This window comes from Patella vulgata, chromosome 9 (assembly GCF_932274485.2).
Source record: "Patella vulgata chromosome 9, xgPatVulg1.2, whole genome shotgun sequence".
NCBI classification, from domain to species: domain Eukaryota; kingdom Metazoa; phylum Mollusca; class Gastropoda; family Patellidae; genus Patella; species Patella vulgata.
The window spans coordinates 29,733,085-29,759,248 of record NC_065887.2 but is presented as its reverse complement, the minus strand read 5'-3'; the positions used below and the strand labels follow the sequence as shown (position 1 = coordinate 29,759,248).

The window sequence follows — 26,164 nt, the reverse complement described above, 5'->3', positions numbered from 1 at the left end:
TACGGTTTGTCACAAGACCAATAATTCTTAATTGATGATTTCCTGATGATGACGGATTCAGGAAAATACCACTAACCAATAGTTTCTCATACTTAAAATCTATTTAAATGTAATTTTAGATGGGAGAGGGAAAAAAATGTGGTTTACATCTGCTTGACACAAGGCAGGTCATTTTAGACTAACATGTACAGTTTTATTCCAACAATAAGGGGTCTTTAGCAGTGGGTAGAAACCAGAGGACCTGAGGAAAATCCACAAGGTTTGGCAGGTGACCCTTATTCTTGTCACGTATTGGAACTTCTTCGACCCCTCTGTTCAAACACTATGCTACATTACAGTTTACCATCATAATGTAAAAGGTGGAACCAGACTTTTTTCAGCTTTGTTATACCCTATTAAGGATCTGGTAATGTGTTAATTATTTCCACTGAAGAAATATTGCTCAAATACATAAATATATATCTGTTGAGGCTACCAAAACACATTTGTACTAAACAGTTTAAAATTTGCAATGAGTATAAAATACTGTTTCAGTTTTGTAGTGCGAATGGGGTTTATGCTGCAGGTAGTGGGTGAGATGCTTTGGACTGGAATCGTTGCAAGTCAAACGGCTACCCTCAATCTTTGTAAATGTAAAATGAGTGTAATATTGATAACATTGATGTTTACCACATTCATAATTAGCTCAGAAATTTTCTATATATCAATTTGTTATTATCTATTTTCAAATGATTGTAGAAAGAACGACCATGGCTTTATCTAAATCCTACATAATGCATCTTTAAAACATCTATACAATTATATAACAATAGAAAATAACCGAACATTTCAACAAACATGAAAAACACGCTGATGTGCAGAACTGCTTTTATATTTATGTTTATTTATTTAAAGAGATAATAACAGAATATGAATTGATCACACATGGTTTGACATATCAATAACAATGATTTTATTTTGAACATGTAAATTTAATGAGATAGCCATCATATGGTATAGTTACAATCTTCGAAATCTATGAAAACAGCATGGCACTATATCTAGTCAGGCATAAGTGCTTTTAATGAAAAATAAATTTGAATACAATGGAAATCAATATATTAAATGCATGTATCATATCAAAGAATAGATAATGAAAATATCCATTATTAAATGTAATTAAAAAATAATATTTATAAAAGCTTGTATTTAATTAGTGAATACATGAAATATCTAATATTTCATTAGATAGTTGATAAGGTTCAACATGTTAAATGTATTTTTTTGTGATGGATGCTAAAACTTCAAATTAAACTGATACACCTACATATATGTGCTCAGAGGAAACTCATGGAAACAGAATCCATAAATACATTTCTAAATATGAAAAATCAAATCAAATCTTGATGTGTCTTAAAAAAATAACGTAATAATAATTTGTTCCAAGCTGGTAATGAAGATTTTTTTTAAAAACATAACAACAATCTTTTAGACTGAAATATAGGTGAACCATCTGGCTTCTGCTTTAACTGGTTTATTAAATATATTGCTTCTTTGTATAGTAACGAGTCATGGTGGCTCAGTGATTAGGCACTGGCTCACTAATCAGGAGGTCCAGTGTTCGATCCCGGTTTTGGCCGATAAAGTTCTCTTGGATATCCCAGCATTGTTTCCTCTAGTCAGTGATGGTAGGAGGAGGGTCTGGCAAGAAGCGGTGTCTAGTCTTTCTGATGGTATAAAAAACTGAGGTCCCTATAAACGTTGGTGTGCACATAATATAATCCGTGACAGTTGGAATTGAATTTTCCTCATAGTATGGTGTAGGCCCATATTCATTTGCCCGGTTGGTGCAGAAAAGTTGGACTTAAACCCCTTATCATTTATTCATTTCTTTTATTCTTTATATAGTCGAAATTGGTCAGTTTTATAACTTCACATAAGTGCTTTACATTAAGCCTCAATGACACTTGTTGATTACATTGAATAATCTAGTGGTTTCAGTTAATTTCAAATTGATTAATTATTTTTTTATGTCACTGATATGTGACATTATTGATTTAATTTGAGGATTAGTCATCATATTGTGTACGCTGTACCAGGTTTTCCCTTTGTTAACAATCTTTTATTATATTAATGCTAATTAAACACACAGTAACGAACATTACTAAAGTGATCAGTTAGCATTTTACTCAGACATGAATTCCATGTCTTCTTTGGTTGCCAGTATGTGATTTAATGGGTGGGTTTTAGCTTTAACTGAGTGTCCAATTATTTTGGTATGTTATATAGAGAGCATGACGTTAAATGAATAGAAAATTATTGGGTTAACAATTTGTTAATTTGAAAAAACATTTATGGCTACAATAAACAACTTGAGTTTATTGAAGTTTGAGAATTTCCTCTATTTTAAGAAACTAGAATTGTTTTGATGCATTGTAGCTAATAATTAGAGAAAAAACTGAAGAAAAAAATGTATAAAGGAACAACTAAAATTTGAACATGTGGCCATAATTGCGTGTATAAAATTAAATAGTTCTTAAAGGAGCTAAGCCGCATATATTTGGGACCTAGAAATTGACACAAATGGGTCGCCACGCATACAATAATGTACCATGAATGTATATAAATTGATTTAGATTCAATCGTTTCTGTTTTTACTGTAATTTCTCATCAGTTAGGTTCGACGAAATACGCCAGTATTCTCAGTCGAATTTCAATCTCTAGTGTCTGGTTATTTAAGTCTACGCCGATAGTATTTATTGGGCATGTTCTCCAGATAAGAATATAGCGTCACCGTTTGACATGACTTGTGGAATATGCCTAGCCTCGTTTTTCGAGTCCCTTATTACAAATAGCGCTGAAACGCATTATGGTACACGATTCGTGTACCAATTGTAAAATGTTTATTTTGTCTTAGATATTGGATATCTGAAGGCCATCTTTTCCCGGTAAGATCACAACATCAATGTTGATTTAATCCGACAAATAAATCGTGTTTTCAATGTCGAAGATTTTGGATGATATTGAGTAAGAGACTTTGCTACTTTAATTTATTAGTCTCGGTTACAATATTTATATGGAGGAAATGTAATGTTTTGTTAATTGCTGTGGATGAGGGTGAATGTTGTATGGTGGTCCCCTGAATGTTGGTTAGCATCTTAGGTCTGTCACCAATTGGACACCATGCTAGCCAAGCAACCATGGTCTGGCTTATAAAAACAGTGCTTCAGTCGTCATTGGGATGAAAAAAAAAATCTACGTCAATCCTTGTATATATTGACCTGCATATTAAAGAACCCTCATATCATACACGATACCATCACACAGATGACCTAACCTTGTGGGTTTTCTTCAGGTTCAGAGATTCTCTCCACTTGGGGAAGATCCCTACGAGTTAGTGAATCACTGAAGTAAAGAAATACCATATGTTATAGTCCAGAAATGACCTAATTATGCTTATTTATGAATGTAACAAAATGAGTATTACAAATTTATGGTTGTAATAAAGTACGAAAAATGGAAGAGGTTTTGATTGAGTTTTCATCAAGTAGAAATCTAGTTTCAAGCTGACTTTAAGTTATATCAAGATTGTAGAATAAAATAGTTTTTAGACCTACAGGACTGAATACCTCCGAAATCAACCTTATCATATTAAATTCCTGCTAAACACAATTTAGAATGATATCTTTATATCTTCTAGGATATCTCTGCATGGAGTCCAGAAATCGTTTTTCATGATAATCTGTTTTATCATTTCAGCCTGAAGAGCCACAGCCCTTACGGCATATGTTCAAACTTTACCATTTTCGTCGTCCACATACGTGTTTCGTCTGCAAGCAAATGGTCTGTAATCAAGGATCTGCTTGTGAAGGTAAGATGGTAACAAATATAATAAAATTGATATATCAAACATTTTCAGTATTAGTTCCCTACAGGATGGAAGGTCTGGCAAGGAACAATGTCTAGTCATTTGGATTGGATGATAAACAGGTCCTGTGTACATATTGATCATTGGCGTGCATGTAAAAGAACCATTGGGAATTGGCCATAGTGCCACTGCTGGGACAAATTCTCTCTCATAGTATGCTGCATGGTGTATGCCTGTCTTTATTAGCGTTAAACTCCATTTCATTTAATTTATTAATTCTACAAATTGGTAAACCATCCAATCCTTCATATCCAAACGCACAAAATACATCAAAATTTTAGAAAAACCAAAGTTTGAAGATCAATAACTTGTAGTTGGTTGCCCTTTGTAATGGAATAGTGGCATTCATTAGAGGGCTATAATACTTGTTTTTTCACTTTTATAGATATATCAATATGGATAGCATTATAAAACCCCTACATCATAATGGTCATCCCTCACTTGTTGAGTATAGCACTTATGATTCTGACAGAAAATGTGCTTAGTCATTCAAGATCTGAATCCATCCATGCACATTATAGAACGATTGACATTTGGAAATCACAGAAGAGTAGGCAGAAATGCTAATGTCCAGACAAAATCCTCCAATCTCGCATTGCACATATAACCAAAGAAAAAAAACCCACATCTGTCCTGAAATAACAGAAGTATTGTGTTAGCGAGACATTCCGTTTGTTTCATGAAACCTACATCAATGTGTTTGTGAAAAGGACCCAGGATTATAATGGATCCTAATTTTACATGCAGGTTAGATATAAAAGTCCCCATGCTTCAATCTTGTGTTTGTTTATTTGTTTCGTGGTAGTGTTCTCCAGGGCAGAGAGCACAAAAATGATTACCAATTTCAGCTAACTTTTCATACCAATTTCAGCTAGATGTTCATGTAGGTTAAATTTTCATACTAATTTCAGCTAAATTTCATGCAAAAACATTCTGTATTGCCAGTTAATATTTGCCGTCTGCTCAATGATTTCATTGTGATTTATGGTTAAATGATGACCAACTAACCGAATCATTGACAATCAATAAACAGCCTATATACCAACACCTTCAACTCCATTCTTCTCTTATTCTCCTTTATTTAACCCTGTTAATCATTGTTTCTTTTTATTAAGTCGAGCTTATACCTGTATTGATCTTATCTATTGTTAACAAGTAAAGTGTAATTAAAATTATTGATATGATTGACAGTGATTAATGCATTGTGTTTATAATAACACCAATCACTGACATCTTTATTTATCCTGTAGCCGTACTACTACTTATAGTATATGTGAGTAGGTACGTGGACATTGATTTATAAATACAACGGTACCATCAATGACAATTGTTTGAAAGATACAAAATATTTGAATAGTTTATAAGGATGTACTCTTGTCTTAAAATATTGCCCCTCAAATTATTAATTTCACAAAGAGATATATTACAAAGCAATCAAGCTTGAAATTTAATGTTTCATTTTTATAAACCCACAATTTTTTTTGTTAGATATATTTCCATTTGCTGAACACTCATTAGGCCAGTCTATTCACAAGTCTGTGGCCAGATTCTTTATGGATTTCATGATATTATAAGGACAACCCCACATTATTGTATTAATATTTTGGGCCAGGGTGAGAGCCTTTGTTTGGATCCAGGGTCCAACGAATCAATCGAATTCTGCTAAATCTGCTATATTCTAAGAAATTAGGAGGTGGTTTGTAATTGATTAAAAACTATAAAAACTGTTTTTTGAAAAATTAGGGGTACAGGTGTACACACTATATCACAACCGAAATCTGCCACTATTAAAGTACATGTTCAATTATATTTACTATTTCATTTATTTACACCTTTCAGCAATCTGGTCTTCTGATTTAATTAATTATGTAAATTTCATTATTCTGTTATATATCATTTTAATGAATTCATCATCCATTATTTTCAGTTTGTCGATATATATGCCACAGAAAATGTGAAGGGCTGGTAAGTGTAATTAATTCATATTTCTTAATTTGTACTGTATTTCTCTCTCTAGTTTTCATTTTAATAAGGTATAACAAAATCTTGATTGTCACTTTTTTTTTATCTTCCAAGACTAGAAATATCATTAACCCATTGGTGATTCAGTGAACATATGATTGAAATGAAATGATCCCCTACAAAACCATCCCTCTACAAATCACATCCTACAAAATCTCTTAGATATATGTTATTCACAATTCCACCACACATTAAGGATATCAAATCCTGTTTAACCAAGCCTCTCCTGTTCGTTCTACGGTTTTATTGGTTATCGAAAAACCAATTAAACGTTACCTAACCCAAGCATCTATGGACCTGTTTTGTGACAATGGATGTGTTTGAAGTTCTTTCATCTATTGTTGTCGTAAGACAATGTGAAAGACAATACATCAATGATTAGACAGTGAAACCTGACTCGACATACAATTAAAACTATCTTTACTGTTAGTTCTGTTATATCGGTGAGAAAATTATCCTTTACACTCCTCCTGTAGTCTCGGATATAGATGTTAACCGCGTCTTTAACTAAGTGCAGTTTAGTAGCACACTTTTATTAAATTATATGTGTGTGAAAGAGGGAACTCAGAGAAAACTCACATGGTTGGGCCAGAAATGCTACTCCGTATCACGTACAACCTTAGGATCAAAACCATGCCATTTAATAATAATAAATAATAATCTTTTTCTATAGCGCTGAATATTCAGTCAGTCTGACTAAGAGCAATAGCAAGAGTAGGAGTTAAGGGGCTTGTGCACACATCTTTCGATAAACTTAAATTTAAAAATTTCTAAAAGTGTCACACAAAAATGTTGAATTCAGGAAATGAATGATCAAGTTTGAGGTTTTTTCAGTAAATTCTATTGTTACCAGCAATATTTGATATACCGGATGATGTTAAAAGTATTAGTTTTTTTAAATGATACAGCTTCCAAATCTTATCCAATACACCTGTATCTTTGTTGAAAAGTAGAAAGGACAAGATTTTACATATTTCTTATTTTCAGATTTCTTTAAAATGTCTTTCATCTTTGTCAATTGAGCTATTATTTTATGTAAATGTTCAAACCTTTCATCTTCATCAGAATATGCTTTGGATGTGGCTAGGTTAAGAGTTAAACTAAACCTAATATTAAAGACAGTGGAACACAGTGTTTGAGGATCACAAACCTTAAATGACTGATTGTTCTTATCCAGATTTAATGAGCCGTGTAATTATATGTCTTTATAGTTAGCCATTTGATACCTCTTACACATGACCTGATATGACCTTTCGCGTCTTGCATATTTGATGAGACATTTGGATTATTAAGTGTCTGAAAGTATTGGACTCATCATTATTTGGTTATATGCTTCATTATTTTTTAGTGGCCTCTGATTATCATTAACATATTTTTCATCACGCTTAGTTTATGATTAATGAACCTCAAATCTGAACGATAAATCTTTCTTTAATGTAAGATTGGCTCTGGACAGAACAGATTTATTTTAGAGATAACCAAAACTGAGTTTGGCTGATTATGGAGTTGTTTCCCTTTATATAAGTAATTGTGTTGACAGTTCTAAACTAGTTTTATGGATACATAACCTAAAAAGCAATTTACCATGAAAAGCAATTTACCCTTTACAAAAAGCTCGAAAGCAGTTTATATGAAAAGATACCTTTCCATAACATGTTAAACAATCCTGGAAGTTGAGGTGGGGGTATTTCAGTTGTGATCTTACTTATTTCTAATAAATTTCAGTGAATGTAAGGGATAGTTTGAGAGTCATTTATGATGTTCTAAAAAAAAGCTTTTGATATGTGTAAACTTAACTGATTTTTGATGTTTGGGAGGTAGAAAATGAATTAACCCTAAATTATCAGACTGTGGTATTTGTATCACTTCAAGGATGTATTAAAAGATGAGGTCACTTTAGGGAAAAGGAACAGAAGGATTTGTACTTAGAAATATGTACCATGACAGCCATAATGATTGCTATGACTTATGATCCTTCCAGAAGTATTTTCAGAAATGTTATTGTGTACATATTTTCAGAAATGTTATTGTGTACATATTTTCAGAAATGTTATTGTGTACATATACACTAGTAACATTAACAACATCTAAATTTTGAAATACAACAAATATGAAAATAAGTCTAAAAATATATAAAAGTAGGCCTTGTACACCTAAAAAGAGCAGTTTTGGGGGATGACATTCAGATCAACCAAATACCTATATCATAATCATACACAGGATCAACAGAATGGTCCATATGGTGTCCATAACATAAGTTAAACTCTTGGACGGGATATCATGACCTCCCAGTGTGAAAAGGTGCTGATGGATAGACAGCAGAAATCTCTCCTCAATTTGCTTCTGATTGGCTAATTTGATGGTGTACTTCTGCCATCACTCGTCAGTTTCATCCTTCATTTCTATTAGAGAATCTACTAAGTAATTATCTGACTTCTGTGTAGCAGGATCTTTTCCTCTATGGCCTGTCTGCTACTGGCAAGATGGCCATGTGGTTCATTTCACAACTCGGCCATAAAACATAGTTATTGGTCCCTTTGATTAATTTTAGAACTTATGGAATATTTCAAGTAATTAGCATGCTTGTAATTTACTGTCTGTCATATTGCTCCATATGGTGTCAATAATTCAGAAGACGAAAGTCTCCATGTGGTTCCTGGAAGCTTTAGATGTTTCTGCAAGAGATTTGGACAATTTCTATACTTTTTTGGGTGTTTTAATAAACATGTGTAATTTTAATTAAGAATATTATTAGTATGATTTTGTACAGGTTTTCTTGATTTCCATCACAAATTCTTTGACGTCTTAAGAAATTAACAAGATATTGGAACAATTTTATGTAACACTGTAAAGGTTGGGAATTGGTTGATGACTCTGCTTCTAGACAAAAGACTTCGCAATCACTGGAAAATTGTTCTTTCACAGAAATGTTGTTTGTCTGATCTCCACTACATTTGTTACAAACTTATATTAAATTTATTTTATTAGTCAAGTAGTTTTTGATGTAATATTCTTTTCACGGGTATACTGACTCTTTATTTCATTGCCAAAGGTAGTTTTATTAGTGAACAGTGGTGTGCAGAGTTTTTGTGATGCCTGAAGCCAGCTTCTTGATTGTATGCCCCCAAGACTCAAATATAGGGCCTAGTACAGAGTAATGTGATAAAGGAAGACATTTTGAATATGAGAAACCAGATGATGAAACTTTTTATACGCCCACATTTTCATGTGGACGTATATTGTCTTCGCCCCTGTCCGGCTGTCCACAGTTTGCTTGTGGAAGCTCTACAGGTCACAATTCTTATCCGATTTTGCCGAAACTTGAAATATAGGCTTATCTCCAAGTGATCATGTATCAGATCGAAACTTCATGGATTATGACCCCTGATTGTACAAAAATCACGTTTTTAGTCTCTAGAGGTCAAATTTTATCCAATTTAGATGAAGCCTGTCATTGAGTCAACTGGCGTGGTTTTGAATCCCCGGTTGTACGTGACAAGGAGTAGGGTCGCCTGTCCAACCTCGTGGGTTTTCTCCGGGTCCTCCGGTTTACTCCCACTGCTAAAGACCCCTACGCGCAAGCGAATTATTGAAATAAAATTAAACCATATGTTAGTCCCGAAATGACCTAGTTTGTGTCGAGTGGACGTTAAACCCCATTTCTCTCTCTCTCTCTCCAATTTAGATGAGACTTGAAACCCAAAGATCGGACTGCAACTTCATGGATATGGATTATGGCCCCTGGTTGTACAGAAAATCACCTTTTAGCTTGTGGTCCACCTAGAAGGTGACAATTTTTATCCAATTTAAAAAAAAACCATTCAAATATATCACCGTTACACCATGATGATGATTGATTTTGAATTTCATGAAAATGAGACCGAAACTGCCAGACAAAATGACCGCTCAATATACGCAAATAGTGTTAAAGTATGTAATATCAAGGTTGTGACCCCTCTAGAGGTCACAATTTTTATCCGATTTTGATGAAAGTTAAAACGTGTGTATATGTTCTTTTAATATACGTGCATATTGGACCTGGATTATAACCCTTGATAGTATGAAAAAATCACGAATTTAGCTTGTGGTCCCTGTATAGGTCACAATTTTTATCCGAATGTTAAAATTGTTTAAGCATCACCGTTAAACCCTGATGGTGATTGAGTTCGAATTCCGTAAAAATCAGACCCTGATGGTGATTGAGTTCGAATTCCGTAAAAATCAGACCGAAACTGCCCAACAAAATGGCAGCTCCTTGAATGCAAATAGTGTAGAAGTATCTAATACCTAGGTTGTGAAGTGGCAAGAGGTCACAAATTTTGTCCGATTTTGATGAAACTTAAAATATATGTTTATATCTGAAAGATAGTGTAAAAGTATGTAATGGCAAGGTTGTACAACAATGTAAAAAGCGATAATTTCAAATTGTAAACAAAAATGGATTTTATTTTCACTCCTCTCTACACACAACTGTTAATGAATTAAATCAAAAGACAGGTAAAAGCTTTAGATGGAAATGTATTCCCTTTAGTAATTAGCACTCATTCCATGTAGGATGGTAAAATGCAGAGTTCAGGCAGATAAAATAACATTCGTATAAATAAAGTGATGTCTGCCGACAAGTTCTTCTTTTAGTAGTGATATGTTTTATTTCTGTATGTAAGTTAAGAGTATCAACTCATCTAGAAACAGAAGTAGTTTATTCTGGATTCCCGCCAAATTCTATCAAATTAAACAAGTGCTTGCCATGGTCCACGTGGATTAAGGGAGGGATGTTAAGCAGGTGGTTATTTATAGAGATAGATATCAAGTGTTTAGGTACTTTCAATACATGTACTTGTATTTACATGCTTACTATTGAGTATGACTTACATTAATTACATATGTTCTAGCTAACCTTGCTAGTATATTCTGTAATGCAACAGTAAACTTTGTTGGGTCTTGGTGCAGGTTTCATTTGTGTTTTCTTTTCATACTGATATTTTTATGCGTTGTAAATAAAATGTATAGTCTTCTGCATTGGACTTAGCCGTGATGTGCTCTGTACAGAACTATATAATTCTTATTGAAGAATATACCTAAGAACTAAAACTGAAAAGAAAGTTGTAATTTCCGAATTGTGAGGAGAGTGGAATTTTGTTGGTTGCATACATTTCCATCTTTGAGATTTAGTCATATGTATTAAAAATTTCAAATCTCCTGTTCATTTCTCTTTATGAATTTGTTCATTGGTCAAGAAATTTTGTTAGATGATGATATTTTAGAATCTCATTGGTCAAGAAATTCTACACGATTCTTTGGCGACTTAATTTCCAGTTAACTTTAAGACCTCTTCAAATGTGTTGCCATAAATTGGGAGATAATGTTTGGAAATAAATCACATTTAAAACATCTTTCTTAATCTCTGAATCTACTCCTGTTTTGAAGCCATTCTATACAAACATATTAAGATATACATATCATTTTTCTGTGGTTTTGGGGCATACATCATATCAAAAAGGTTAGAAGAAGTTAGCGGGCATGAATTAAACTACTGTTGATAAAGATATTTAATAAGGGTTTAGGAGCAGAAGTAAGTCAAGTAAGAAAAAAGTGAGATAACAGGTGTTAACCTAAGTTTATCAGCAGACGGCCACAATATTTCTGCCAACAATTTTCACTACTTACTGTGGGTAACTTTAAAACATGTCTTGTAGATAAGGGTTAGGAAATTAACCAGTGTTAAATCGGGTTTCGGCTGTCATCACTTTCAGTGCTTATCTCACCTCCTGTCTTAAAACTGCCATATTCATTTATCAAACCATCTAACCACTTAATTAGAGGCTTTAGATCATTTTGTTAACTAAACTACTATTTGATTAGTATATTTGGATGTAAATTTCAATGAGTAATTTGTAAGCACAAGTAGGACAATAGACAGGTTACAAAATATATGCTATCATTTTCCGGAAAAGTACTTTTGATGAAATGGTATATAGAATTTTCATATATTGCAAGAAAAAACACACTTCTGTTTAATCAAAATGCATAGAAACAAAATTAGGTGGGCAGTTGATGGCTTTCACATGGCATGCTAAAGTTTGTTGCAACATGAAATGAAATGTAATGGGATTGAGTGAATTTTAGTAGCGTTCATTATGAAAATGATGGCAAAAGTCAACCAAAATTTAACCATTATGTACAACTTTCAATCAAAATCATTCGTGACATCACAAGGTATTTCTAAATTGTTTCTGTCACATTTTGTTAGCTATGTGAAATTCCAAATAAAATGAAGTGTTCTTAAAAAGGGACAATATTAAGTTATATTAGATTTTCTGAGATTTAAAATCATCAACAGGTAAAAATATCTCTGCTGTACATTTTCAAATGCCAGCCAATCATTTACTGATTCAAATCAGTCAAAGATAGAGCGCCATGTACTACACCAATTCCTAGTGGAGCAAGAACCCATGTTCTTAACATATTTTTTTCATTTGTCTAATAGATTGCATCACTCAGACCTCAGATTTATCAACATGTGTGTTCATCTTGTACTATATGAATGCCATTGTTTTTATAACTTTTTACCACCTTCTAACAAATGTGTTCACCGACTTGTAATAAAATATGAAATATTTTCTCATACAGACATATCATATAAATGTTAAAAAGTGATAGTCTTATGTTGTTTTTTTCTGAGATCTTCTCATAACCTGCACATTTTGATAGATCTGTCTTGCGTTGGCTTTTTCATGGTTATTATTTGTTAAAGAAAAGACATTTAAGGTGCAGGTAATAAATATGTTACATCTGGAATTTGAATTTTTTTTACGTCTGCATTTATTGCAGTTTTGCCAAAAGTTTCAATTGTTGAAAGATGCCAGTACAAACAAAATTAGATGGATATAAACATATGAACTGGCATTCGATTTTTTATGCAGGGCATAGGAAGAAATCTGTTGAAAACATTCATAGGAAATAATCTGGGATTAAATGCTTTGTAAATTTGTTTTCCATGCTGTGGGAATATTTTATTTATTCCCCATGTCAAAAAGTCTACAAAACTACCAGACAACAAATCATTATCTGTATTGTTTTCTTTTTCTTTTTTGTACTTTTGGGAGTATTATAATTTTCTCCCAATTGTACACTTATTTAAAGTCTACCAGACAAGAAAACAAAGATATTATATATCCTAGTAGTCTAATCATTGGGTGAAGTAATCTCAAGTCTCAAGGTAAAAGAGCTCAAACACTTCCGCCAAGTATAAAGAATATTGCGGAAATCGAAGCAGGATGTTTAAGGCTGCGATAGTGTTCCACCTGTATATTAAACAAGATATTGATAAGATTAAAGGCAGACAATATTAAACATTATCTCTGAAGTTGGGCAAAAACGGATGTCATGAAAAATGCAAATAGAAATTAATAGTAATATACATAGAAGAAGAGATAAGAAGAGATCCTTAATCACCCGGTTTGGTAGAATTCCTTCTAAATCATTTCATTGAAGGAAATAGTAATGCCTGTATTGCCAAATGCTGATTACAAGTATGCTTGGTTCTCAGTAGTGTGAACAAGTCGAACCATACTCGGTCTTGACCTATCTGTAATCAAAGATGGTTTGCTTATAATTTATTAATTCTAATTAACAGTAACAGATTAACAGTAACAAGAGAAAAAGTGTGTGTAATGTCAAGTATTTATCAGATATTTTGAAATAAAAAAGGGTTCAAAGGATCCAAGAACAAATCTAACAACTAATAATTGCACATATATTTATAATATCGATCATTTTTTATATGCCCACATTTTCATGTGGACATATATTGTCGTCACCTCTGTTCGTCCATCCGTCCACAATTTGTTTGTGGACACTCTACAGGTCACAAAATTTATCCGATTTTGATGAAACTTAAAATATAGATCTATCTCGCAAAGATCTCGGTTCCTTGCAATATTGGCATGGATCGGACCATAGCTTCATGGATTATTGCCCCTGATTGTACGAAAAATCACGTTTTTAGCTTGTGGACAATCTAGCGGTCACAATTTCCATCTGATTTTGATGAAACTTGAAATGAATGTTTATAACCCAACGATCTTGATTCCTTTTGATATTCACGCATGTCAAACCGTAACTTCCAGAATTATGGCCCCTGATTGTACGAAAAATCGTGTTTTTAGTTTGTGATCCCTAGCTAGAGGTCACAATTTTTATCCAATTTAAAAAAAAACATTGTTGAGTCAGAATTTTGTACAAATCGGAGCAAAACTGCCTTACAAAATGGCTGCCCCTTGTACGCAAATATTGTAAATATATTGTATATCAAAGTTGTGGACCCTTTAGAGGACACAATTTTGATCCTATTTTGATGACACTTGAAATACATGTTTATAACCCAAAGATCTTGGTTCCTTTCAATATTCATACATATCAGATCGTAACTTCCTGAATTATGGCCCTTGATTGTACAAAAAATCTCTTCTTTTTTGGAGCTTGTTCTCTGTCTATCTCTTGCAAAATGTGGGCGTATCTTGCATGGCAACCGCTTGTTGTAAAATATTTTGATTCCTTGAGCAAGTATTCTGTAGATGTTTATGAAACATTGTCACAACTTAAAGGCAGTGTTTTTCCTGGCAAAGGGGCAAGAACAGATAAAAAAAAAAACAAAGTTGTTGTGATGGCATAACATGTGTGGCACCATGTACAACATAGTTTGGTAGGAACAGAAATTCCATTTATGTTCATGTCATTAGTGGGTTTCTTCTCAAACACTGCAAAATAAATAATGCGTGATGCTTACAGAATCAAACAAATATATAAAAACATGTAATTTACCAATGTAGGTGCCAAGAATTATTAATGATAAAAAGACAACTGACATCTATATATAATCCTACAATGGCACCTGGTTGTGTAACTTTACCTTTTTAACAAATATTTATTATACCTATGAGGTTTTGAAATACAGTATATGAAAAGAGAGATACACCTGTATTATGAATTATGCAATGAGAGATCTGTTGCTCTTAATACAAATAATGGATGTTGGATGAAAATTTTAGGATCTTGTGTAGGTCATATTTTTTATTTGTGATTGACAATATTTATATTGAATGGTGAATACTAATTTGTTTGGATTTTTGTACAGCAGTTGAATTTCTCCTAAATCTACAGATTCTTCAGAATGTGAACACAATGATTTATTTAAAGGAGCCATGTCAGATACATTTTAGTAAATGAAACAGGTTAATTGTCTGTGGTAGAAACTCGGAAACCTGAATATCTATCTCAAGCTCTGTGGTACTTTTCGTAGACCTACAAACTTTCTGTTTCCATTATTATGTGGTTGATAAATCCCATAACTACAGACTTAGCAAAGCCATCGTCTTGATTATCAAGCCACTATAGAATTGAACCATGGAATTACATAAATAAGTTAAATAACCATTTTAAGCAAATCTAGCGATTATGGCTTAATAGTTTGGGCTGAACTATCAGACAAGCTATTTGGGATGTTTTTTCAATTTAATTTCTTTACTTAAATTTACTTTTTTAGACGAGTACCATCCTGAAATCCTTTAAACACAATGTATGGTAAATGTAAAACATATATATTCTGTGTTTTTATATATTTAACGATTTTAAATGATTATAATTGAGTTCATGGGGTATTAACTATATAATTATCTACATGTGGCGTTTATGATCGGAATGGTTTCCAACAGGGTCAGACATGACATGATGTGTTCGTATGATATAGAGACAATTGACTTGACCTTTTCAAATATATAGTGATCTCATCGGAGGGTCGATGTATATACATGCAATATAGTGATATGCAGATGTGGGGGGCCAATGGGTGGAACAATATGGTGTGATGTCAGAGACGGTAACTACCAAAAGCATTTACTATAATAGTAGCAATGTTATGATAAAGAGAATAGCTTGCTGTCTGCTCTTTACATTTCTGCATATATATATTCATATGGGATTATGTATTACATAAGAAAAGGTAGATTCGCTGTTCATAACACGGAGAAAAATAAACAACATTGTTGCTGACAATTATTATATTGAAAAATATGAATATGGAGTTGTATTAAAATTGATTTGTTGTAGATTTGAATTATAAGTTTTTGAAATTCGGGAATCAAGCAAGATCTGTGTAAACTAATTTCAGCAACATTTGATACAGAAATAGTTTCTCAGACATGTGAAAAAATCTGAAAGTGAAGAATTATGATGTGAATTACTGAATGAAAAAATGTTTTTATTAAATAAACAACCGAGGAAACAGTTAAATTGTAAAAATACTAAAAATGTTTTGTTTTATGACAGGAATCTAGTTTAGCAGACAACTTTTAGAAACTATCCAGTTGTGTTTTAAAAAAAACTTGTTCCTGTATTGTTGTACACATGGTAGTGTTTGAGATGTATGAATTGAACGGAATGCGTCTGCTGTGTATGCCAGTGTTCCTGAATTTGGAGCACCTGAATCTAAGCCACGTGTTGGGAAGTTTTTGACTAGAGTTGTAGAAATAAATAGTAATCCTTCTTTCACGTACACTTAAAAGGAGATGAAAAATGGTTGTTCCTCTGCCCTTTTCGCTCATCTATCAAATAAAATGGTTATGGTAGAAGCAGCTGACAAGATTTAATTATCAAGTAATAATTATGGATAAAGCTTAATTAAAAAAAGAAATGTATAGCCATATTGTTGAAGTTTGGTAGCAGAACTAGAGCTGATGGAAAATAAATCAACAAGATTGTTGAATAATCAAGTGTATAGAACTGTTGAGTTTGGTTTCGTTCTATAGACTGGATGATGTAGTATAGTAATTGGTCGTGTTCTCTAGCCTGGCTTGTATTAATATACCTGTTTGAGGTATAAGCTAAACCTACACACTTTATTCACAAACTACTAGAACATGTTGTGGAGTATAAGGGGTGCTATAAACGGCCCCCTTGTTGTCAGTGGTACCTAAGGTTTGGAGGATTTGAAAAGGAAGTGGTGTGTTTTTTTCGTGTGAGTTTTAATTGAATTAGTCAACGAAAAATCGGAAGAAACAGTTTTTTTCTCATCAACCAGAGAGTGTTTACATTTAATTCTTTTGATGGACTTTTCAATGATGTTGATGCTTAATATGCAGCTGGCCCAGGAACAGGGGCCAGGGTTGAAGGAATATCGACAGTCATGCTAAAATTTGTGTACAAAAAGCCACCACGAAGCAAGTCCGCTAGTTTTTCGAGCCACACCTTAGAGGCCAGGCAAGAACGGGAGTATTCCCCTACCCCGAGGGGCAGAGCATACTCCATGGGAGCCAAACTTTCGTCGTATTCAGGAAAAAGACCGCCAGCTCAACAAGCCAATGTAGGTGTTAAAATCTTCTATTAAATATTAACTTATAATATATTTTATTTACAGAATAATCTGTATGCGATTAGATTATCTATTAAGCATTTAAAGTTATCATTATGAGATTTATTACCACTTTATTATCACTTAAGTTCAAACTAACCAATTCAAACAAGATAGATCCCAAATCAATCTATTTTTATACTAATTTATGTCATCATAGCTCATTTTATCAAAATCTGTTTCATGTTGGGGTTTTTTGTGGAGCCATGCTGACATTTTGTATTGCATGATGCAGGTATTTGCATTTTCTGACACAATGCCAACACACTATAGAGAATTGTAATATGGTCAGAGTATTTTCTGACGTATTTTACCAGAATATAAATGACTTCTTTTATCGGATTTAAACATGTATTTGTTTGATGAGTATTAAATCTTATTGTAACTACTATTATGAATGATACATTATTCTCATCAGATAGACCTGTGTGTATAACTGTGCCAATGGCAGATATTATTTGTCTGTTATTAATTAGTTATTATTTAAATTATATGGGTTATTATGAAATTTCAGTTAATCTTATTATTTTTACTGTTGATCAGAAAGATACTTTTATGATAAAGATATGTTTGAGGGGTTGAAGTGTTGGGTTTTGAGTTTTTGCGCCCTCACTCAAACTCTCAAATGGAAGAAGTCATTTAGTTCTCAAGACTTGAATCATATCATAATGCTTAACCGGTTTCAAACATGAACTGTGACTCAGATATACTACAAATCGAGACTGCACGTTTAACACAACCCAAAGTCCCCCCCCCCCCCCCAACCATATTAATATATCGGCAAAATCTGGGGTCATCCTCCCCTGATGACCTATTTATGCTGCATTGAATACATCTTTCATTTTAATAATTTATTCTGTTATTATTTATAATGCAATAATAATTGTTTTCCTGTTCATTAGGATTATCACACACACATATTGATACAGGGTTGAGTAGATGCTCTGATTATGCTTGTAGAAATATATCTTTAATTTGAATGACATTTAAAGAGTTGAAATGTAGGAGTAAACTTTTATTGTTCAAGGCTTCTAATAATAGTATGAGGGGCACAAAGTGTTAACTTCATGCAAAGGCCATACATTTAATGGAGGTGACATGCATGATACAGTTGATATTATACTTCTGCAAAGTTGGACCAAAAGTCAGAAGTCATGCACGATTATATTTATTTGACGTCATACAAGTATGGTACATGCTTTATTCAGAAAGATCATAAATAGTGGAGATGCTGGTGTTACAGAAACGCATGAATAAATATTTTATTTTTTTAGCTGGGTTTCTTTGGATTTGTTATTTATCAAGATAAGGTTCTTGTGAAGGAAATCACAATGTCAAAAGTAGGATTGTTGTATTCTTAACACCACATGATTCCAAGACACTAAATGACATATTCAGGGCTGAATTAAATTTTGCAAGGACAGCACCACAAGTCTAGTAGATTGCCATGCCTGCTAACTTTTACACAGGAATAAAGTACCTAGTATAAGATGCTTTGGAAAGAGTAAGCGCCTCCTTATGCAAAATTTCATGCTATTTAAAATACCGGGCCATACATAACTATTATTCCTTGAAAACTGAGGTTTATATTATGTCTAAATTAACAATTCTGAATAAATTATAATGTGACAAAGGGACTTATTAATCTGAAAAAGGGGCAGTGGGCCTTGCATCAAAAGTTTTTCAATTTGTAGAAAATCTTTAAAATATTTTGAGAGCAGTGCCCTTGTTTTACCATTGGGTGTAATGTAAAGCCTGCTTGAAGATACTCTTAAGTCTGCCAACTGAAAAAAAAAAATCATTTTTAATTAGAAAAATGGCGACATTTGGCATCTACATGTATTTATATTCATAACATTTTTCATATTTGCTCTGTGATTATTACCTGTTAAGTTGTGTATATGTGTACCTTATGTATATAAGTTCAGTATTTATGACAGCTGTTTAAAAAATTAAGCAACTTATTTTTATTCCTATACACTTGAACTACTACCACTAATAATCAGACTAGAGAACTTGAACAGGAAATCTCAACACAGGCACTTAGTTTACGCAACTGTTTACTAACTTTTTTTCTGAGAATGCAGGGAATTCTCAAATTACGAAAAGAAATTACCTAATTTGGATCCAAGGTTTCTTAACAGAAAGGGCACATGAGTTGCATTTTTTGTTCGATAATTTTATACAAAAATGTAGAGCAAATTAGTCTGTTAGGATTTTTGTGGTCACTGATATAACAATATATTTTGATGTCTGTTATACAGCTTTAAGTTAAAATGGAGAACCATAACTTCTGGAATGTAAATCTTGTGTCTGAGATCAGTGGGTGGCAATTCTCCAGGGGTTTTCTATAACCTTCTTGTTTGATAAATTTATTCTAAAATGTAGAGCTAATTGGTTTGTTAAGATTTTTGTGGTCATTAATATAACAATATATTTTGGGGTCTGGTCTTTAGCTTCTAAGTGGATAACCATTCTAAAAAAATGGTATGGTCATCAGCTCATTCAAGTGAGGTTTTCTTTACTCAGTTGCTTTGACTCCTGAGATGCATATTTAGATCATGACTTTAGCTATGAAATGTGATAGGTGTCATGCAAGGAAATGATATGGTGTTTAACATCCTACTTTTCTGCACCAACCGGGATTAGGAAGGAAGTCATACTCCATGCAGTGTGCTATGAAGGAAATTTTCCCCAGAGATTGGCACTAAAGCCTATTCTTATTTCAAATCCAACTGTCAAATGTTCTTTTAAATGCACGCCAATGTGTACATGGAACCTACGAACAACTAGACACAAGGGAAAACATGCTGGAAAATCGTGAGGAACTTTCTCAGGTAATACAGGTTAGCGAGCCAGCGCCTTGCTCTTTGAGCCACTGCAGGCTCCCAGGTAGTAAGTTGGATATGTTTACTCTGTCTATGAAACACAATACCATGTCTTATTCAATTTAAGTCATCATTTCATCAAAAAATAATACTTATAGCTGCAAATGATAATTTTTTTATTAGGAGGCCTATTGTGGTTAGAGTGGTGATAGGAATCCATTTGCTCACTAAAAAAATATCCATATATAATATGTGTGTCGAATATAATGAAGGATGTTTTCTATATAATTTATATTATTTTCTGGAAAGTAATGATGCCCTGAACTGTTCTTTAACAAGGGGGTTGGGAGGTCAAGTGGCCTAACCTGTGCACTTTAGATCATAAGGTCTGTCATTGAGGCAAGTGAATTGGTTTCGAGGCCAATCCATTTAACATAGTTCAAACCTGAGCCACTAATCTTGTGACTTAGTTAATTAAATATATGGATATGAAATACATTGCGTTTCATAATACATGAAACATGTTATTCACAGAAACATGTTTTTACGTCTGCTAATTTTACTTATAAAGCTGGCATGTATATAAATCAAGCACATTAAAAAAGCCAACTGAAAAAGACAAGTTAAATTGAAAACATCACAATTAATTAATTATCTTAGTGTTATGATTTTTTATATTTTTTTTTTATAAATTGCTTTTAAGACCAGAACCTACTTATTCTTCCTAACAATTCTATCCACAAATAAATTATCACTTAAATTGTCTGAATTAAGCTAAGATAAGCCTCTTTAAGTATCTGTACAGGTTCTTGCTAATCTGTTTTTGTCAAATTCTGGTAGAAAAGAGATCCACCACATGTGTACTAACTTTTTATACCTCTGAAAACAAATTAGCGGTAAAAGACAGAAATAGAAATTTAGAAAGAGCAGATGTTAGAATTTCTAAATTTAAACACAACCTTCTTTTTTTTTTTTGCATCATTGAACAAAATCCATCTATGAACATTTTTGTTTTGTTTAGTCTTAAAGTGTTGTTTAATTTTAAAGTGTTGTTTTAGAAATGATTATGAAATTAAGAATTTTTTTCAGAATTTTCACTATTATGCTCAATTGTGAGAATAAGGTGGAGATTCAACTAATCTGTGTTTTCGTGCATATTGTTCAAAGCTTGGTTAATATTCTGCCAAATATTTATAGATGGTGGCCTATATGTGCACAAAAGGTGTTCTCATTCTTGTAATATGTAGCGTGGGCAGACCTCAGCCTTTCCTGTCACTTTATTTTATAGGCTTGTATGCAACCCTACAGCCACAATGTAAAATCTTATCACCGAATGACTGCTATCTGAAGATTGTCGAAAAACAGTCCCTCTCTGTACCATAAAAAGTTACACCTTGTAATAGATCTCACAAATTTTCACTGTTGAATTCAATTGTCTGTCTAGGATGTATGGAAGGACATCCATCCATCCAAGAGTCAAGTATCAATCCAACATACAAAGAAATGGGCTTTAGCTATTACTTTTGTGCACAAACTGTATTATGAAGACCAGCATAGTGGAATGACAGACTTTGCCTCTCTCATCCCATCTGAATGACTAGACTCTATTTTTTTGCCAGGATCTCCATCTTGCACAGTTGACCAAAGGAGCCTTTTTAACCAATACCCAGGACCTTCTGGTTAATGAGCTAGTGGAATAAACATCAAACCACTGTGGCCCCCAGCATACACAGAACACAAGCAATATAAAATTTTGTACTAAGCAGCAAAGTAAACCAAATTATTGCACACTTCTCATGCTGATGGGTCCTCTTGTTTCCTCAAACTGCTAAAGACATTATTGCAAGTAGATTGAACCAAACAGTTAGTCCTAAAATGACCTAGTTTGTGTCAAGTGGAGGTTAAACTCACTCTCTGTCTCTCTTGCATTTGAATAATAAAAATGGGATAATAAAGAACATACATGATAAACATTGTAAAAAAAAATGTTATTCAGATTAAAATAGCTCTGAATAATGTACCTATAAATTGGATGACTGGGTATGATAAAAGCCTTTTTAGCAGTGACATCACCAATTTGATAAATTGTTACATAACAAAGGAAGTTGATTATAAGCTTGAGTCTTATAGCGACCTTCGGATGTAGACTATGGTTGCAACTGTGCTCTATTGTATGGTTTGCCGGTCACGACCACAGGTTGAACTATAGTATGGAAATCCATGCAATCGGAGGTCACCGAAATGGTCTAACACAAGCCCTTTAGATTATACACTGTATAAATTCTTTCATTGAATCAAATTGCATGGTTTTGATTACCAGCTTGTACATTACAAGGAGTAGGGTTGTCCTCCATTTTCCAACCACTAGATAATTATTAAAATATAATTGAACCATATGTTAGTGCCAAAATGACTTAGTTGTGTCCAGTGGATGTTAAACCCTATTTCTCACTCTATCTTCAGTCACAAAGCTACTGATATTTCATGTTATTTTCTTCTGACAGAAGATGCTGAGATGGGATTAAAAACTCTATAATTTATTACCTGCCTCATTTATCTCTTGAAATAAGCACTCAGTATTCTCTAAATCTAATATTACTTACACCTAGCATACCTAATATACACAGTGTTCACAAAAATAATTGTCTTCATTAGCCCAGTTAAGGAGCAAAACAGTAGGACGTTAAACCCCATTTCATTTCATTTCATTTCACAAAAATAAACTGATCCAGAGGAAACATAATAGAATGGTTCAGAATATTACAGTCTCGTCAGTTTAAAACTAATATAACAAACTATATACTCTACTACGTGGTCTTGACAGAAGCATTAAGAAAAAAACAGAGAGACCAATTTGGCAGGTAGTCAGTTGGTGAAGTTGCTAAAGTTTTTAATTATTCATTTTAATTTAATTAAAGAATTTAAAATGAAAACCATATGTAAATGAATGTAGGAGGTATACTACACCTTTAATGGGATGAGCATGATTACTGTACATGAGTCATGGGTAAAAGTTTTTTTAAAACGTATTCAAATTACATGAATTGTTCTGGAAGGAACATGGCTTTGGTCTTGGGGTGGTCGAGTGCGCCTTAGATCATAAGATCTTTCATTCAATCAAGTGGTGTGGCTTTGATCCAAAGCTTGTATGTGGGTTTTCCCTGGTTCAAGTGAATTATTGAAATAAAATGTTATTTCTGAAATGATCTAGTTTGTATGTGGGTTTTCCCTGGTTCAAGTGAATTATTGAAATAAAATGTTATTTCTGAAATGATCTAGTTTGTTCTCTCTCTCTCTCTCTCTCTCTCTCTCTGGTCTTGTACTTTAAAGATATAGTTCCTAGACATGCACGTCCTAAATACATTAACATCAATTAGAGACCATATCCAAAATTACCATAAAACATTCAATTCCTACCCACAACATTTCTTTAAAATTTTCCAGTACATAGTGCTGTAATGTAATGAGTGGGCAAAATGCTTGGTTACTTTCTGTTCAGAGTTGTATCACTTTTCTTTTCTGGGACATCAGTTATTGTTTGACATTTATGTACTTTTGTATTGGTAATGTTGAATATTATCGTGGGGTATCAGTTATGGAATGTTTTGAATTGCCTGGATTGTTTGTTATATCATTAGGCACTATTGAAATTCAGTTTTAATTGTAGGAAACCTCTGAGCTACTATCTCCATGCTTATGTTTGAACTCTTACAATCATTTGATGGATGTCGCTTAAGATCAACAGTTATAATAGAGACCTAGCAGGCAAATCTATGTTTTGAGATGTTCTTGATAAGGTATAATAATATATTTTAAATATGTTTTTCAATAAATCATATTCAAAACCAGTGGTACGGTTAGTAGAAATGAATGGATGTTTTAGTTTTGGATGACTGAACTATAAATTAAGATCCCACCCTACTTGTAGGTGGTTGTGTTGTATTACGAGGAACTTTAGTAACTTTTGTTATTTACATGCTCGAAGAAATATACTTGTGAATAAGAGGTTTAAATTCCTTAGGATTAATATTTTCTGCTGCGTTATATATCTAAAAGATTTCAGATATTTCTTTATGGTTATAAGATGAATATAAAATGAACACATTTTTAGTAAAATTTATAAAAAAATTTGTAAAAAAGTATTTCACACAGAGTCCATTGATAAAAGTGGGTTTTAGTATACAAATTGAATAGTAAATTTGACAATCACTCACCTCAATAACTAAGGCAAGTATGTGGACATGTTCCTGAAACAACAACTGCAAGTTTTATAACATCTGGACGTTGCTAGATTACTTCACAATTCCCGAATTTATACCTACGTTATCTGCAGACACCTGAACAGTAGCGTCCAATCAGAGGTTGTGACATCGCGACCTCCACAGAAATCTTGATATTGAACGAACCGTGAACTTTGCAACTCGATTATCACAGGTAGACATTTTAGGTTGAAAGCGCAAGACTTGGTACATGTATTCCCCAAATTAGTGCCGAAATATGCATGGTATTACGTGAAGGCCTTGATAAGATGCACTTAGTTAAAGCGAGCTCAAGCCTTCTATTGAAGATGGTGGACATGGGGATAATTTGGAATTTGGGGACATATCATCACCTACATATATATGCACAGGACAAGGATAAAGTACAAAATTAATCTGTTTGTTTGATTGACTCAAATATATCTGGGATGTCTCCTTTAAAGAGTGAATTGGATAGCTTTATGGTCCAAATTACAAAATAAGAACTTTGCGTTAACCCCTTTCATCATATTGTTTTCTATATGGGGTACAGATATCCATTAAATTTTCAATAAAGAAAAAATAGAATTTATTGAAGGTAAGCACTCATGTCTTGTGTTCTTGAGACACTCACGGTTATAGAAAACATTTTGTTACACTTTTATTGGAACTCTATTGTTATTAGTAGTAGTAAGTGCAGGAGGACTGCACCACACAAAAACAAAACCCACAAGACAAAACAGCAAGCAAAACACAAAAACTACACAGACATTGCAAGCAATAAACATACACATGTATATAAAATCAAGTGAATGGATCCGAGGCAACTTCTTCCATAAGTTTGGTATTCAAGCTTTATATCCAAGCTGTTGTATCATATTTTATTACCCTTTTTTGTTGAATCAAATACGAAGGTATATATTAAATAAATGTTCTTATTTTTCTATGTAACTTTTCACACTTTCATAAACCAATATAACTAAATTACTCTATATATTGAATAAGCTAACAATAAGGTGGTGAAATTTATTCTAGCTCAGGTACTCTGCTCACTGAAGTGAAAAGAAAAATTATTCGTCTTATTTAAAGCTAGTCATCGTTGATCTTATTATAGTTATAGTACCTGTTTTTGGCGGGGGTTGTCGTGGATATTATAGACATCATTATAACGGAGATATAAGTGATAACCATGCCTTCTTATGAAGCCCAATCGATTTCGAGCCCAAGTTACAAGGTTTCAAGCCCTAGATATAAGGTAATTTGGAATTTTTAGACCTATTATTTCTAGAAAAAGAAATATTTTTAATAAACAGATTGATTTTTTTTTTTAGAAATTCTGTAGAGAAAGTTTTCTGCCTTATGAATCTTTGCTGTTCATAGCACTAATCAAGCTCTAATCAAACACGATTTATGTTATTAGAAAATCGGTAGGCACACTTTATAGAATCTTCTAAATGGTTATTTGGGGCATATGTTCTGTTGGACTAAAAAAGAATCAAGATTTGAATGTGCACTAATCAAATTTGCCATGTGTAATTTGGATTAAATCATGCAACAAAGATTTTATGATCGTCAATTTTTGCAGAAATTGGGTGCATAGGGAGGCATTAGGCACTGAAATATATCAATTGCATTTCAAGGACTATTTAGATACTTCCAAAACAGCAGCAGATGTACATTTTGACAGAATTTAGTTTCGAGTTGAAATACTTTTTTACGTGAATTTAATACACATAATTTTATACATACAAGAATGTTCAAT

General features: G+C 32.9%; 1 protein-coding gene across 1 annotated transcript in view; it reads left to right on the top strand.

The window, feature by feature from the left end:
- LOC126807775 (tensin-1) overlaps positions 1-26,164 on the top strand; it is a 145,847-nt gene that overhangs the window by 9,190 nt on the left and 110,493 nt on the right. The window contains exons 2-3 of the mRNA XM_056103425.1: positions 3,739-3,850; positions 5,835-5,872. Coding sequence (XP_055959400.1) covers positions 3,739-3,850; positions 5,835-5,872 — 150 coding nt within the window. The remainder of the gene's footprint in view (positions 1-3,738; positions 3,851-5,834; positions 5,873-26,164) is intronic.